Source organism: Dipodomys merriami, unplaced genomic scaffold (genome assembly GCF_024711535.1).
Source record: "Dipodomys merriami isolate MVZ:Mamm:240054 unplaced genomic scaffold, mDipMer1.0.p SCAF_2, whole genome shotgun sequence".
Lineage (NCBI taxonomy): Eukaryota > Metazoa > Chordata > Mammalia > Rodentia > Heteromyidae > Dipodomys > Dipodomys merriami.
The window spans coordinates 72,489,705-72,505,003 of NW_027203381.1; the positions used below are offsets into that span (position 1 = coordinate 72,489,705).

General features: G+C 37.5%; 1 protein-coding gene across 1 annotated transcript in view; it reads right to left on the reverse strand.

The window, feature by feature from the left end:
- Positions 1-15,299, reverse strand: part of Slc49a4 (solute carrier family 49 member 4) — a 67,707-nt gene that overhangs the window by 50,711 nt on the left and 1,697 nt on the right. The window contains exon 2 of the mRNA XM_070030067.1: positions 4,053-4,146. Coding sequence (XP_069886168.1) covers positions 4,053-4,146 — 94 coding nt within the window. The remainder of the gene's footprint in view (positions 1-4,052; positions 4,147-15,299) is intronic.

A 15,299-nucleotide genomic window follows, 5' to 3' on the forward strand; every position in this document is an offset into this window, starting at 1 on the left:
TAATAGGCATCTTTAAAAGAATGCCTTGTTGAATTTAAACTTACATGGAATTTTGTACTTAAAAATTATTAATGTTTTTTAAAAGCCCATGTGTATCTGAAAATAAAAGACTATCTCAAATACAATTATAAAACTCAGAAGGATGAGAAATAACTTGCTTTCCACAGGAAATGTGCTTTTTTTCTACCCTTTAAAATGTGAAATACTTATAATTGTGGATTTTCTGGAAAGAGAACATTTATTTTGAAAATGGAAAGTTCTGTTCAAAATGAAAGTCAGCTTCTTGTCCTAAACCCACTTCCCCTTCTGGCTGTGTTCCCCATCTCTGTTAAAAGGAATCAATAGCTTTGAAGGTGCCGGAGAGCAGTCTCAATCATCCCACCACCAATCTCTTCTCACATTCTTGCTCACATCTGTGCTATTCCATTCCCAATTCTTCCTGCAGGTAGGAGTCACTCTGGATTCCTCTTCCTCCACATTCAGTACACTAGCAAATCCTCTAAAATATAATCAGAATTTCACTACTTCTTATCATCAGAGTTAACATGACACCCAAGCCCCCATCATCTCTCCTCCAGCTTACTGACTGGTTTCTCAACTGGTCTTATTATGTTTGTGACTTCTAGCTCCAGTCTATTTTCAATACAGCAGCCCAAAGTCAGGACACTCCTCTGTAAACATCCAGTGGTTTCCTAACTCAGAAAAAGCTGAAGTCCTTTGAAAGCTGATATGGTCTTGGATCCTGCCCCATACTTCAGCCACAAGCTGCAACTGCTCTTACATTTCCTTCTAAGTCACACACTTGGCTCTAGCAATCTGGCTTCCTAACAGCTGTGCTCTTCTCCCTTGTACATTTTATCCCTGTGGATCCCTTTGTTTGTCTCCTAAACACTGTGTTATCCATTACTCTCTTCAAGTTTCTATACCAAAAGACTGTCTTCCTAGTAAGATCTTTCACCAGCTTTTCTTCAGCAATTGAAGCCTTTCTTTTCTATTTCATGCTTTCCCCTATGACACATCCTACGTGTTTTTACTTACTTATCCAGTTTACTGCTAGTCTCCTCAACTGGAATATAAGCTCTATGCATGGTAGGGAGTTTGGTTCTCTGTTGTACTCCGAATGCTCAGGAGAGATGAAGGATAGGCTCAGGCTGGGTATGTGTTTGCCTTGCATGCATAAGGACTTAGGTTCCATACCTACATAGAAGGTGAGTGTAGTATATAGTTGGAATGTAAGGAATTCTGTTGAATGAATAATATATAAGGAAACAAAAGACAAGTAAAAGAATGACTATAGCTTGAGCTCTCAATCTTGTCTATTCTTCTGCCACTGTCTATCCCTGCACACTTCAATCAGTAGTTTATCTAACACTGCCTGGATACTATTGCTCCTTTGATTAGAAACCTATGTAGTTCCAAACTGTCCCACGAGAAAAGTAAAATTCTATAGGAAGTATCAAGACCTTCATAACTGGAATACTCCTTTCTATCCATTCTTATATCTTAATCTGTAGATCAGTGTTGTCCACACCTTAGTGATTTATGGGATCCTCTTGAAAGGAGAAACATTTCTCTCAAGGTCATATCCAAAGATCCTAGTCTGAGAAACATCAATTTAAGAAATTTACATCCTAGTTAATAAAAATACCTTTTTTTGTAGATAATTCCTGGAAAAACAACATCCAGTTTAACCCAAGTGAGAAGTTAGTTATACTTTACACCCTCTAAGGATAAAGCCACAGGCTGCAAGTATAGAAATGTTGCTGTATACAAATCAAACTACCTTCTACCCCAGAAGAGGCCTCAGCTCATATAGACCCTCACTGTTCTCTCTCTTGGAATACTCTTCCCTTGGGGACAGTCCTCAAAATTTTACTCATCATGCAACATAGAGTTTGATCATTACAGCTCTTATGAACTTGTATGAATGCACGTATATATGTACGTAAATACACAGAGTGAAGACATAATGTATTTGCTTTAAGAAAACACTTTACAATAGCAATTTCCTAGACACCACTGAGGGTCTCCAAGATCCTGTCAAAGACTCAGTGAGAACAAAAACATTTCCATAACAATACTAAAATGTCAAGAATCCTTTTCAGTGTTAGGAAATGAAAGGCTTGGAAAAAATTATATTAAGTGAAATAAGCCAGGCCCAAAGAAACATAGGTCCCATGGTTTCCCTTACTTGCAATATCTAGTATATGTCTGAGTCAAGCAGAAAAGGTCAGATAAGGTGATGTTAGGTGAAATGAACCCTAAGATATGTATTCAAATGTTTTTTTTTCTTTCATGCGATTGTTTCTAACACATTTATAAGATTATTTCTTTGTTGCTTTGTATGTCCTTCCCCCACAGTATAACCCCTCCTTTCACTGTATTTGATGATGGTATAATTTGTGGAGGGGAAGGGGAAAAACAAATCGTTTAAATAGGGATACAGGTGGACCCATTGCAACAATGAGATGTACAAGTCGTTATGTGGAAAACGAACTTTACAACTATGGTGTGGGGAGTATTGGGTGGGGGGGCGGGGGGAGGATGGGAAGGGATGGGAAGGGGAAACAAAGGAGGAAGCTACAATGCGTGATAAGAAATGCACTCATTCTCTTGCCCATGTAATTGTAACCCCTCTGTACAGTATTTTCACAATTAAAAAAAAAGAATCCTTTTCAGTCTGTCTCACAGTATGCTATACTTACTTGCAAGTATTTATGCTAACAAGGAGTAAGTTTATTTTTATTTTTAAATAGCAAATATCTTTTGGATTACTTAATGTTAATTGTGCACTGGTGACAGCCATCTATAGAGAGCACTGTAATTATCAAATGAAATAGTTCACATGTGTCTTTATGGTACATAACACTTAATATATTATTATTCATACCCTCCTTTCACAAAGGGAAATTTATACATCTTCCTGGTCCATTGTCTCTAGCTAGGTAGTATGAGTTTATCAAAGGATGTTAGTAGAGATGATATATGCCACATACATCTGAGAAGTTTTAAATTTGATTAGGTGGTTCTGCTCAGCCTCTTGTTCTCTGGCTCTTACTTCACAAACAGCCTGTCCCAGGCAGGAAAATATCGTGTAATCTACATAAGCAATTCACCTGAAAAGTCCTGCCCTGGAGCATGTAAACCAGAAATGTAAGCAACCAATGGACTAGCCCAAAGGTTTATTTATTCTCTTTTAGTGGAATTTTGTTTACTTGACTGTTACCTTCCAAGATAAACACTCAAGTTTTACTTCTTTTCAAATTCTTTGCAAATAGAATGTAAATTATTCCATTTTGCTCCAGGATTTTTTTCCCAGTTGAGTGCTAAAGATTTCAACAAATGGGCTGGGATGTAGCTCAGTGGCAAAGGGTTCAATCCCCAGTACAAAAAAAAAAAAAAAAAAAAAAGATTTCAACAAATGCACTTCCCATGTGGGGATGAACTCTTTTTTGATATCCTCAGTTTCATAGGGCTAATTTGTTATCTCTTCTGTGGCATTTGCTCTAGTACATATATGCATGTATGTTATATATATATATATTGTTGTATTCTATTATTTTCTAATGGTTATTATCTTTGACAGTGAAATTAACAACTGATACAGTATCTTCCATATGACAATAAATTGAAGAATCATAAAAGCATAAAAATGCTTCAAAGGCAGGCATTGATGGCTCATGCTGTAATCCTAGCTACTCAGGAGGCTGAGATCTGAGAGTTGAAGTTCAAAGCCAGCCCAGGCAGGAAAGGCCACGAAACTCTTATCTCCAATAAACTACTTAGAAAAAGTCAGAAATGGCGCTGTGGCTCAAGTGATAGAATACTAGCCTTGAGCACAGACAGGCTCAGTGACAGATCCCAGGCCCTGGGTTCAACACCCAGGATCAGCAAAATAAATAAATAAAAACAAAATAAAAATGCTTCACTGAAAATAATTCTCTACTGATCATAAAAATGGATCTGGTTAATAAAAGCTTATAATGGAACATATACACTTATAATAAAAGAGAAAGTAAGAGAAAAAGTATGAAGTTACTTATATGATTTACCTTCTTTTAATCATTAAGTCTGATACAGGTATGCATCTTAGACCAGTTCCCAAAACCATAAGGAAGGATGTCAGAAGCACAGTTACCCGAAGACCTAAAAAGAAACAATAACAGAAGGTTAATCTCTATGTACTTTAAAATAAGTCTGATGTTAATTTAAGAATAAACATTTTTATTAATCTGCCCAATTGATATCATAGTCTAACATACTTTTCTCTATAATCTCCAACATGGAAAAAAAACCTATATACTGAAAATGAAATGATTTTCACGTTAATAGAAACTTCAGTGACAGTATCAAGACCAGAAAATCTATTAACTAATTTTTTTCAAACTGAATGTTGAGAATGTTTTGTTCAATTCAGATATAATATACTATATAGGAAAATAAAATTTTTGGCAGTACTAAGGTTTAAACTCATGGTCTCATGCTTGCTGGGCAGGCACTCTAGCACTTACGCCACACTCCTGGTTTCTTTTTTGGCTGACTTCAAATAGAGATCCTTATATCTTAGCCTCCTGAAGAGCTAGGATTACAGGCATAAGCCATCAGTGTTCAGAATGACTAGTTATTTTTAATCTAATCAATACAAAATTCTAGTTTTAAAATGCAAATTGTCAATTTTAAAAACCTCTCTGTTGTCCCTAGAAAGTATTGTAATAGATTAACTATTTTAAGATTTCTCAAAAATTAACAACCTACCAACTGTATATTTTCTTATTCTGAGGACAAACTGATCCTTGTTTTAGAATAGTAAACCTTTGGGGGAAGAGTTTGGGGGAGTTAAAGTTGGAGTTTGTTTCCTTATAACTTTATCGCATAAAAGTGGACTTGAGATTAGAATGACATCAGTTACAAATAATAGAAGGTATGCTTCCTTGTACATCTTAGTATAGTGCTGGTATACTATGTATATATATATATAGATAGTGCATACATATATAACCACATACCAAAATTACTGAGAAATAAAAATATAAATCGTACTTATCTTTGGTGATCTATGTAATGGTTTTGGGGGAAGGGGAGTGCTGGGGTTTGAATTCAGGGCCCCATGCTTATTAGTCAAACTCTACCACTGCAGCCATGTCTCCAGGTCTTGGCTTTTAGTTTGTTTGTTTTTGTCGGTCGTGGGGCCTGAACTCTGGGCCTGGACTCTTTGCAGCTCAAGGCTAGCGATCTATCACTTGAGCCACAGCGCCACTTCTGGCTTTTTCTGCTTATGTGGTGCTGAGGAACCAAACCCAGGGCCTCATGCATGCAAGGCAAACGCAAACACTCTACCACTAAGCCACCTTCCCAGCCCCGGCTTTTAGTTTTAATTAATATATATTTTTAATATTTTGCACATGATCTCCAATAAGCATGTTACTTTTGTAATAAAAAATCAATTTTAAAGCAAGAAAAAAGTGATGTTAAGGACTTTCTGATTCTCAATTCTACAATAATGGTCTATAAATTTTCTTAGTTCATCAGAGTCTTTTTGAGATACCGGTATCTGAACTCTGGGCCTTGTACTTGCTGGAGGCAAGTGCTTTCTAACTCTCCTGAGTCATCTTTTGCACTGGTGATTTTTTTTTGAGACACAGGCCTCACTTCCTGCCTAGGCATGGGCTTGGACTGTGATTTTTTTTTTTCCATAGCTATCACCGAGATAAAATCTTTCAGACTCTTCTGTCCAAGCTGGCCTGTATTTACAATTTTCCTGATTTCATCCTCCCATGTATCTGGGATAATAGTTATATGCCTTTGTAGCCAACTGTATCAGATAGTCAGATTGTTTATAACTTATAGAAGACATTGATAAAAAAAAATGCACACAGGGCTAAGTATGTAGTTCACCCTCTGTAATCCCTGCTACATGGGAGGAAAAAGCCAGCCCAGATGAAAAATATGAGACCCTATCTGAAAAGTAAACTAAAACATAAAGGGCTAACAGGTATGGCTCAATGAGTAGAATGCTTGCCTATCAAGTACAAAGTCCTGAGTTCAAACTCCAGTACTGCCAAAAAAGAGAAAAGAATGGTATAGAACTTCAGAAGACAATGTAGATCAATTAAGTATTTCTTTCATCTGTATTCTAAATATGACCAGTATTTTGAAAATGTATGTCAATAGTCATGTTGGTAGAAGGGCAAAAGAAAATATAAAAAGAAAAGATAGGGCTGGGAAGGTGGCTCAGTGGTAGAGCGCTTGCCTTGCATGCATGAGGCCCTGGGTTCGATTCCTCAGTACCACATAAGCAAAAAGAAAAAAGCCGAAAGTGGCTCTGTGGCTCAAGTGGTAGAGCGCTAGCCTTGAGCTGAAGAGCTGAGGGATAGCACCCAGGCCCAGAGTTCAGGCCCCACGACCAGACCCAAAAATAAAAAAAATTAAAAAAGATATTCCACCAAGGTTCAGTGGCAGTAGGCATGGGACAGCGTACTCTCAGTAGCGGCAGCAGCCTGAAGATGTTGCCACCTATTACTGTCAACAAGCTTTCAGTACTCCTCCCACAGTGATACAAGTCATAAGAAAAACCTCCCAGGGAAGAGGCTGTGCGCCCCAGCTGATCCTTCTACTGTCTCCACCTGGTCAGAAGGTTCTCAGACACAGCAGTTTACCCTTGAAGAGTATGAATTGTGGCATCAGTTAATATTTATGCAACAATAAAACAATTAGCTCAATATTCTAAAAAGAAATAAAAATAAAAAATAAAAGATATGATAAAAAGATAAGCATACAGAGTACTGGAAGAATAATGGAGCTAAGTCTTCTTTCCATTGTTGGGAGGCTATACCTTTGTTGAAACAGAATCAACATTATCACACAGGTTGTGGCAGCCTCATCACACATGTAACTCATAAAAGCCTTTGATACAGGTGGTCACAATCCTTAACATTTATCCCACATCCCTATTTCCTTGAAACCATTTCACAGACAAAACAGACTTAAATGATAATGCAATGTTTCAAATTTTTTCCTCCTAGAAAAACTGTTTTGTTCTGTTTTGTTTTTTGGTTGGGTCTCAATGCTTGAACTCAGGGCCTGGGCACTATCCCTAAGCTTTTTTGCTCAAGGCTAGCTCTCTACCTCTTAGAGCCACAGCTCTATTTCTGGTTTTTAAGTGGTTAGTTGGAGATAAGAGGCTCATGGACTTTCCTGCCTGGACTGGTTTTGAACTGCAATCCTCAGACCTCAGCCTCCTGAATCTCAGCCTCCTGAGACACTGACACATGCCTAAAAAAATATTTTTTTTGATAGCAGCTAGATAGTTAAATGGTGTTTCCTTCTCTGCTTGAAGGAAACTGAAAGTCAACAAAATCATTATTATACAGATTAAACAGAGCAAGGGAAATAAATGTGAGATCCAGATCAGGCACATACATGCTCTGAGACTAATTTGTGAAATGAACTGAGCTAACTTTATAATATGCTTTTATAATCTGAGTATTATTAATACAATTTGGCAGAAGGAATACCATAGAGAATTGCACTTCTTGGTAACAAGCAATGCATACATACTGCTCATTTACTGCTTCTCCTATCAGAATACAGACTTTAAAACTACATTATAGCCACAGGAAATAGAGTGTAATTAATGAAAAATACAAAAAAGGTCATAAATATCCTGCAAAACAGTATTCTTATAAGTTTACACTTGGTACTCAATGAGATGCTGAATCGAGTACTATGATTTGGGCCTGTAAGGTTTACATTGTACATGATGCTCATCTTTTTCCTAAAGATTTTGTTTATAATTAAGGTAAGAGCCAGCAAGGAATAGCTGGGCATTGATTATGGCCATATGGTTGATCCAAAGAACCATGCTTCCTATTATTGCTGCCAAACACTAGCGTATTTATTTCCTCCATTATCTTTTAATTAAATGCATGATCATATTATAGCTAATATAAACATTTAAGAATGAGGAAGTCATGAAAAACTGATCATTAAAGCAATCTTGCTAAGATAAATCATGTTGGGTGCTGTATCTACAGACAAGTAAGAAATAGGCTTTTTGTTTAACTGTTGCTAAGTATTGCTTAATCTATCCCAGTTATACACTCTATCTTGAATAAAACTGTTTCTTTGCATCATTTATACCTTGATAAGATATATCTCTCTTAATTCATGGAATAAAAAAGCTATCAACTCACCGAGGGAGGAGAAGTAATAAAGACCTAGCAAGGATGAACAAATGTAGGCATGGTACTTAGTAGATACTATGAGGAAAATGAACTATGCAACTTGTGGACAGGGACAGGAGAAAACTGGGGAAAGCAAAGGAGTGTTATTGTCTAAAAAGAAATGTTCTCATTACCTGATTTATAAAATGGTGACCCCTCTGTACCACACTTTCATAATAACAATAAAATTATATTAAAACAAAAAAGACCCCAGGAAAACAGGCTTAAGAGACATGTAAAATCTCTATTTAAAAATGACCTCAAGTGGACACAGTAGTAAGGTCTGAGTACAAAAACCATGTGATGAAAGTTATTGTTAAAATAATTTCAAAATACAAGAATGACTAAAAGGAAAATCCATTTCTTCTCAAATTCCAGACACCACAGGAAGTGTCCTTTCAATGGATAATTCCTTTAGTTGAGGACATAAGGGGTGTTTTAATGGAAATCCACAACAGGTCCCTAAATTAGAACGCAAAGGTAATTGGAATGCAAAGGTAATTGGAATGCAGATGGACGGACACACACACACACACACACACACACACACACACACACACACACACACACACACACACACACACACACACACACACACACACACACACACACACACACACACACACACACACACACACACACACACACACACACACACACACACACACACGGAAAATTAAATGTTGGATGTTAAGTCTTTGGCAAGATTGTTCTCTTGCAGGGTCCATCCACTTTCTTTAGCTAGAATAAAGACAAGCTCTGCTTACTCCTGGCAAGACTCCCTTCTTTGACCACAGAGGTCACACCCCTGTCATGCCAACTCACTTTGAGGACTGTCAGGACTAACGACATTGGGCCTGTCCATTCTGTCTACATCAGACATGGGAGATTTGAAGTTTATATCCATATCCCATTATGTTTATGTATCCCTCAATCTGACTTTATCCCTGCTATCTCCCTAATTCCCGAAACTTTTCTACTGTATCATGAAGAGTGGAATCCTTATACTTTCAAGCTCTTCTCCAAATGGTCTCTCTCCTAAGGACATTGCTTCTACTGACACTTTCTAGGAATCAGTAGTACTCTTTCTGTCTCTCAGTGTATTTTCCTCGGTGTATATGATCCTCAGTATATTTTCTCATGCTTTTAAGACTTTCCCTTTATCAGTATATTTAAACAATATGATTACAATGTTCTTTATGTTTCTTATGCTGGGATTCTGAGAAATATGGATCATAATGATGTAGTTTGGTAATTTTTTTACAAGGACCTTTTTCTAAAAAATGTGAACTTATCTATCACTCCCTATCTATCACTTACTGTTCCCCCTTGCTTCTTTTGCTCAAGGTTAGCACTCTACCACTTGAGCCACAGCACCCCTTCCAGCCTTTTCTGTGTATATGGTACTGAGGAATTGAACTCAGGGCTTCATGCATACTAGGCAAACACTCTACCACTAAGCCACAATCCCAGCCTGCAATCTTCTTAATCATTTATAGGATACTTATAGAGGTTTCTCCATCCTGGCAGTTGGGTATGTGAATTATTCCCAGCTATATGTGAACATTAGGAAGTGTTCTGTGAGCTCATTTCTTCAATGTTGGAGGCATCCCTTATAGATTCAGGACTTTCCATGATGCCTCCTCCTCTATGGTACTCTTGCCTAAGAATTCTAGCTATGTGGCCATTGGACTCTGCTTCTTCAACTTAGCTGAGCTGTCTGAGTTCTTCATCTGTGTGTTGCTGAAGAAATCACAAGGGATCATTGTCTTGCCCTGTCTGATGTCCAAAGTCTGAGAACCATTGTTTCATGCACATTTTCTATTTCATACATATACTGATCCTTCCCTCCCCAGCTTTCTTCCTCCTTCCCTTTCTTTTTCCTTCCTTCTCCCTTCATCCTTTGCTGGTATTTGTCCAGCACTTGCCCAACAGAACAAGCTAAAGGAAAACGCAACCATTATGATGGGTCTCACTTTTTATTAAAAAACATCCACATGCAGCAGGACCCCAGTGCTGACCCAAGTCCAACTACAAATTTCTAGTCCTTGTATTCTTGTTTCCTAGAAAACTGCTCCACAAGTTATTTTTCTCTACAAAAAATACTCTCCTATTCTCACTCATCAAGTGGTAATTTTGTTTCCGACTTTCTGAGACATAAGTAACATCTACAAGTTCCACCACCAACCAACAGCATTCATATCTATATACCCTGTCTTCTCTTCTGTTAAATTCAGGCTCTATTCTAGGTCATCCTTAAGCTCGTTCTTCTTTACCTCTCCAACCTCTAAAGACTGTAATACCCAAGGACTTGCTCTTTTTCTCTTCTGAAGCTACTTTTCCCTCCACCAGTGATCTCATCCAGCCCTAGGACTTTAAACGCCACAACTGAGAACTCCCACATTTCTTCAACGGACTCTCTTTTGAACTCCAGATTTGTATATCTGACACATAAATTTCTATCAGCCATTTCAGGCCCCTGATCTCAATGCCATCTACTTCCAATTGCTCCGTCCACAATCCTGAACATTTTAGTAAAAAAAATCTCTATTTTCTTAATTATTAATACTAAAGAGTTGAGAAATATCTTAGAGTTCTCCCTTTCTTCAAACCCTACATATGACTCATCAGCAGTAGTGATGAGTCTACTTTCAATTTATACTTGCAACCTAACCATTTCTTATATTCTCCACTGCTACCCACAGAAGCCACAATGAAATCTACGATCAGCGCCTATCTAGCCTAACAAGTCTTTCGGCTCTGACCCTTGTTTTCAAGACAACAGCACAGTCACCCCTTCTACTCAAAGCCTTTCCATGAATGATGAACCCCCTCAACTCCTTGTTAACAGCCAATATCCTTACAATGGCTTAGGAGGCCCTGCATGAGTTGGCTTGCTCTACCCCTCTAATCTCATCTCCTACCATTGCTTCCCTCACTGGTTCTACTCTAGCCATACGGGCCTCATTGCTCTTTTTTGATATGCCAAACAAGTTTAGGACCTTTGTCTTTGCCATTCCTTTCCTCAGTCTTGTTCAGAATTGATATGCCAGGCTTCCTTTCTCCTTCACATATCTACTGAAACATAATATACGCCTTACCTGTGATACTTTACACAAAACAAAAATCCACCTGTTCACCTTTCTTTTTCTCCATTTCCCTGCTTATATTTCTCCAATATATTTACTACTCTCTGACACACTTAACACTGACTTTTAAATTTTTCTTGCCTTGATCTTCTCATGAGATGTAAATTCTGTGAGGAATTTATTCTCAGCCCTTAGCAAACATTTGGATATTGTCTTCTTGAGAATTTCTTCACTTGGTTTCCAGGGCATTCTTGCCTTTGGTCATTATCTCACTAGCAAGTTCTCCTTTGTTTCCTTATTGATTAAAGAAAAGGGTGAGAAATTAAAGCACCCATTTTAGGAAGAAAACAGGCCTTCTCTGCTAAGCTGGGTAAGATCAACCAACTACCTACCTTCTTAGAACAAGTTACCTTAGCACTCAAGGAAGGTGAAGTCTTGAGTGCTAAGTGTACAGACAGGACCTGCAGCAGCTCAACCAACGTTATGAGAGTGTATCATCTTTCTCCTATTGAAAAGGAAAAAAGTACTTCCTAAAAAAATTTTAAAAATATTTTTATTGCTTCAACAAATGGAAAAATATAAAACACGAAATTGAATTTACCATTCAATTCATAAAATCAAATACTTCTTCATAGAAACTATGAAGTAACTCCCCAAGGAAGTAGCATAAGTAGGTAGTTTCTGATTTATCTGTCCATGGATAATAGATATAATCATAAGAAGGGTGAACATAAACATTTTCCTACCATAAAAACAAGGTTGGTGACATTTCAATATTAAAAATACTCCTGATATAAAGATAAAAGAAGCATTTCCCTCTAAAAAGAAAAGAATGATGGGAAGTTACTGTTTTGGACTTGGCTCCAGACAGACCAGGCCAAACCAAAATAAAATCATTCATGCTAAAACCATCAAATTGAAACTTTTCTCCCTGAAAACAAGACATTTCAACTTACTGTATTACATAATAAGGCAACTCAATTTTACTACAAAGTGCTATGAACCAGCCAGGTTTTGTTTGTTTGTTTTGCTTTGCTTTGTTTGCTTGTGTTTTTCCTAGTATTCTGTTTTTGTGTGCACTTGAAAATCCCACTGCTGTGTTTTTGCCCAATGAGAGCTTTCTTTCTATTTTGTAGAATGGAAACTTAGATTCATGAATCATAAAAAACAATTTGAACTATAATTAAGTCTGCTTTAATTTTGTCTTTTGATATTCCTAAATCTGGCCAACTTTTACAGTGTGATCAAAGAATTGTCAGATTAGAGAAATCTAAGAAGAAATACCAATTTGATGTCATGCTATTATATGTCATGCATATTAAAATTTAAAAAGTTTGAAAGTTGAAAAAATCCAAATAAAATGTAGTTTAGTTTAAAGACAAACAAACAAAAAAATCTCATTCAATGTGCGGATGTCCTTTCTTGGCATCCTTAGCTTAGTTCCTATTCTACCTGGAGGCTCAACACAGGTCAAAACACACCTTTGGGAGGCTGGATATCTTGTTAGAAGCTTCTTCCTTGTGTTGTTTGGAATTCTGTTTAGTTCTTTCTTCTAGAATTACACATATTAAGACTAATTCCTCTTTTTCTTGAACTATACATCCTGTATTCTGTCTCCTATATTCTTTTTAAAGTTCAATACACCCAATTCGCTTTATCTTATACATCATGATTTTTTTTACACAACTTTAAAAGTTCTCTAGTTTGTCAAATGGCTTACTAAAAAAAAAACATCAGGGGCTGGGAAGGTGGCTCAGTGGTAGAACACTTGCCTTGCATGCTTGAGGCCCTGGGTTCAATTCCCCAGCACCACATAAGCAAAAAGAAAAAAGCCGGAAGTGGCGCTGTGGCTCAGGTGGTAGAGCACTAGCTTTGAGCTGAAGAGCTGAAGGACAGTGCCCAGGCCCAGAGTTCAGGCCCACTACCAGACCCCCCCCCCCAAAAAAAAATCAATGCTCAAACTGAAATGTTAACAGAATATATCAAACAACTTCTCTCTGTTTTTGGACATCATGCTCTGTGCCTAAAATTATTCTCCATTTTTTAGCAAGTAAATTGCACTGTTGATTATAAATGAATTCACAGCCAACAATTCTTTAGTCTTTTCCATATGGATACCTGAGAAGGAACTGTCAGAATGGGAGAAGAACAACTGCTAATATTACCCTGCTATTCTATATCCTCAACAATATATCAGACAACTGCAACTGTGACTACCTAGACTACTGTCTGAATACTTTTGTTCCCTTCAAATTCATATACAGAAATCCTAATCCACTAAATGATGGAATTAGTAGGTGGGTCCTTTGGGAGATGATTAAGTTATGAGGTCAGAGTACTCCTAAACAGAGTTAAAACTTTAAAAAAAATAAAAAAGACCCTAGAGAGATATATGGCAATTTCTTTTAACCCAGTCTACTTTTTTGTTTTTAATTGTGAAAATACTGTACAGAGGGGTTACAATTACATGGGCAAGGTAATGAGTACATTTCTTGTCAAGCATTGTTGTCTCCTCCTTTGTTTCTCCTTCCCATTCCTTCCCATCTCCCTACCCTCCCCCCAAAGTTGTAAAGTCATTTTTTGACATAACGACTTGTACATCTCATTGTTGCAATGGGTCCACCTGTATCCCTATTTAAATAATTTGTTTTTTCCCTTCCCCTCCACAAAGTATGCCAACATCAAATACAGTGAAAACCATGTGGGAAGGACATACAAAGCAACAAAGAAATCATCTTATAAATATGTTAGAAACAATCGCAAGAAAGAAACACAATTTGAGTCTTATCTTGGAGTTCATTTCACCTAACATCAACTTATCTGAACGTTTCTGCTTGTCTCAGACATATACTAGTTATTGCAAATAAGGGAAACCATGGGACCTATGTTTCTTTGGGCCTGGCTTACTTCACTTAATATAATTTTTTCCACGTCTTTCTATTTCCTAACAAATGAGGCAATGTCATTCTTTCTGATGGAGGCATAGAATTCCATTGTGTATATATACCACATTGTCTTGATCCACTCATCTACTGAGGGGCATCTGGGTTGGTTCCATATCTTAGCTATGGTAAATAATGCTGTAATAAACATAGATGTGCTGGTAGCTTTAGTATGGTCTTTTTTGTGATCATTTGGGTAAATTCCCAAAAGTGGGATTGCTGGGTCATAGGGGAGCTCTATGTGGAGTCTTTTGAGGAACCTCCACACTACTTTCCAAAGTGTTTGAACAAGTTTACACTCCCACCAACAATGCAGTAGGGTTCCCTTCTGGCCACATCCCCTCCAGCATCTGTTGTTATTATTAGAGTTCTTGATTATAGCTATTCTAACTAGGGTGAGGTAGTATCTCAATGTTGTTTTGATTTGCATTTCTTTTATGGCTAGGGAGGTTGAGCATTTCTTCACGTGTCTATTGGCCATCCTTCTTTCCTCTTCAGAGACGTTTCTCTGTAAATCTTTAGCCCACTTATTTATTGGACAGTTGTTTCATTGAGGATTTGTTGTTGGGAGATTTAATTTTTTGAGTTCCAGGTATATTTTAGATATGAGACCCTTGTCCATTGTATGGCTAGTGAAGCTCTTCTCCCAATCCGTGGGCTTTCTATTGGTCTTGCTAGCTATGTCCTTTGCCAGGCAGACGCTCCACAATTTCATGCAATCCCATTTGTCCAACCTTTCTTTGATTTGTTGTGTTTCTGGGTCTCTTTTAAGAAAATTTCAGCCTGTGCCAAGGAGACCTAGGGTTTCTCCTATTCCATCCTGTAATGTTTTCAGGGAGTCTGCTTTGACTCGGAGGTCTTTGATGTCCAACCTTTCTTTGATTTGTTGTGTTTCTGGGTCTCTTTTAAGAAAATTTCAGCCTGTGCCAAGGAGACCTAGGGTTTCTCCTATTCCATCCTGTAATGTTTTCAGGGAGTCTGCTTTGACTCGGAGGTCTTTGATCCATTTGGAGTCGATTCTGGTGCAGGGTGATATATAAGGATCT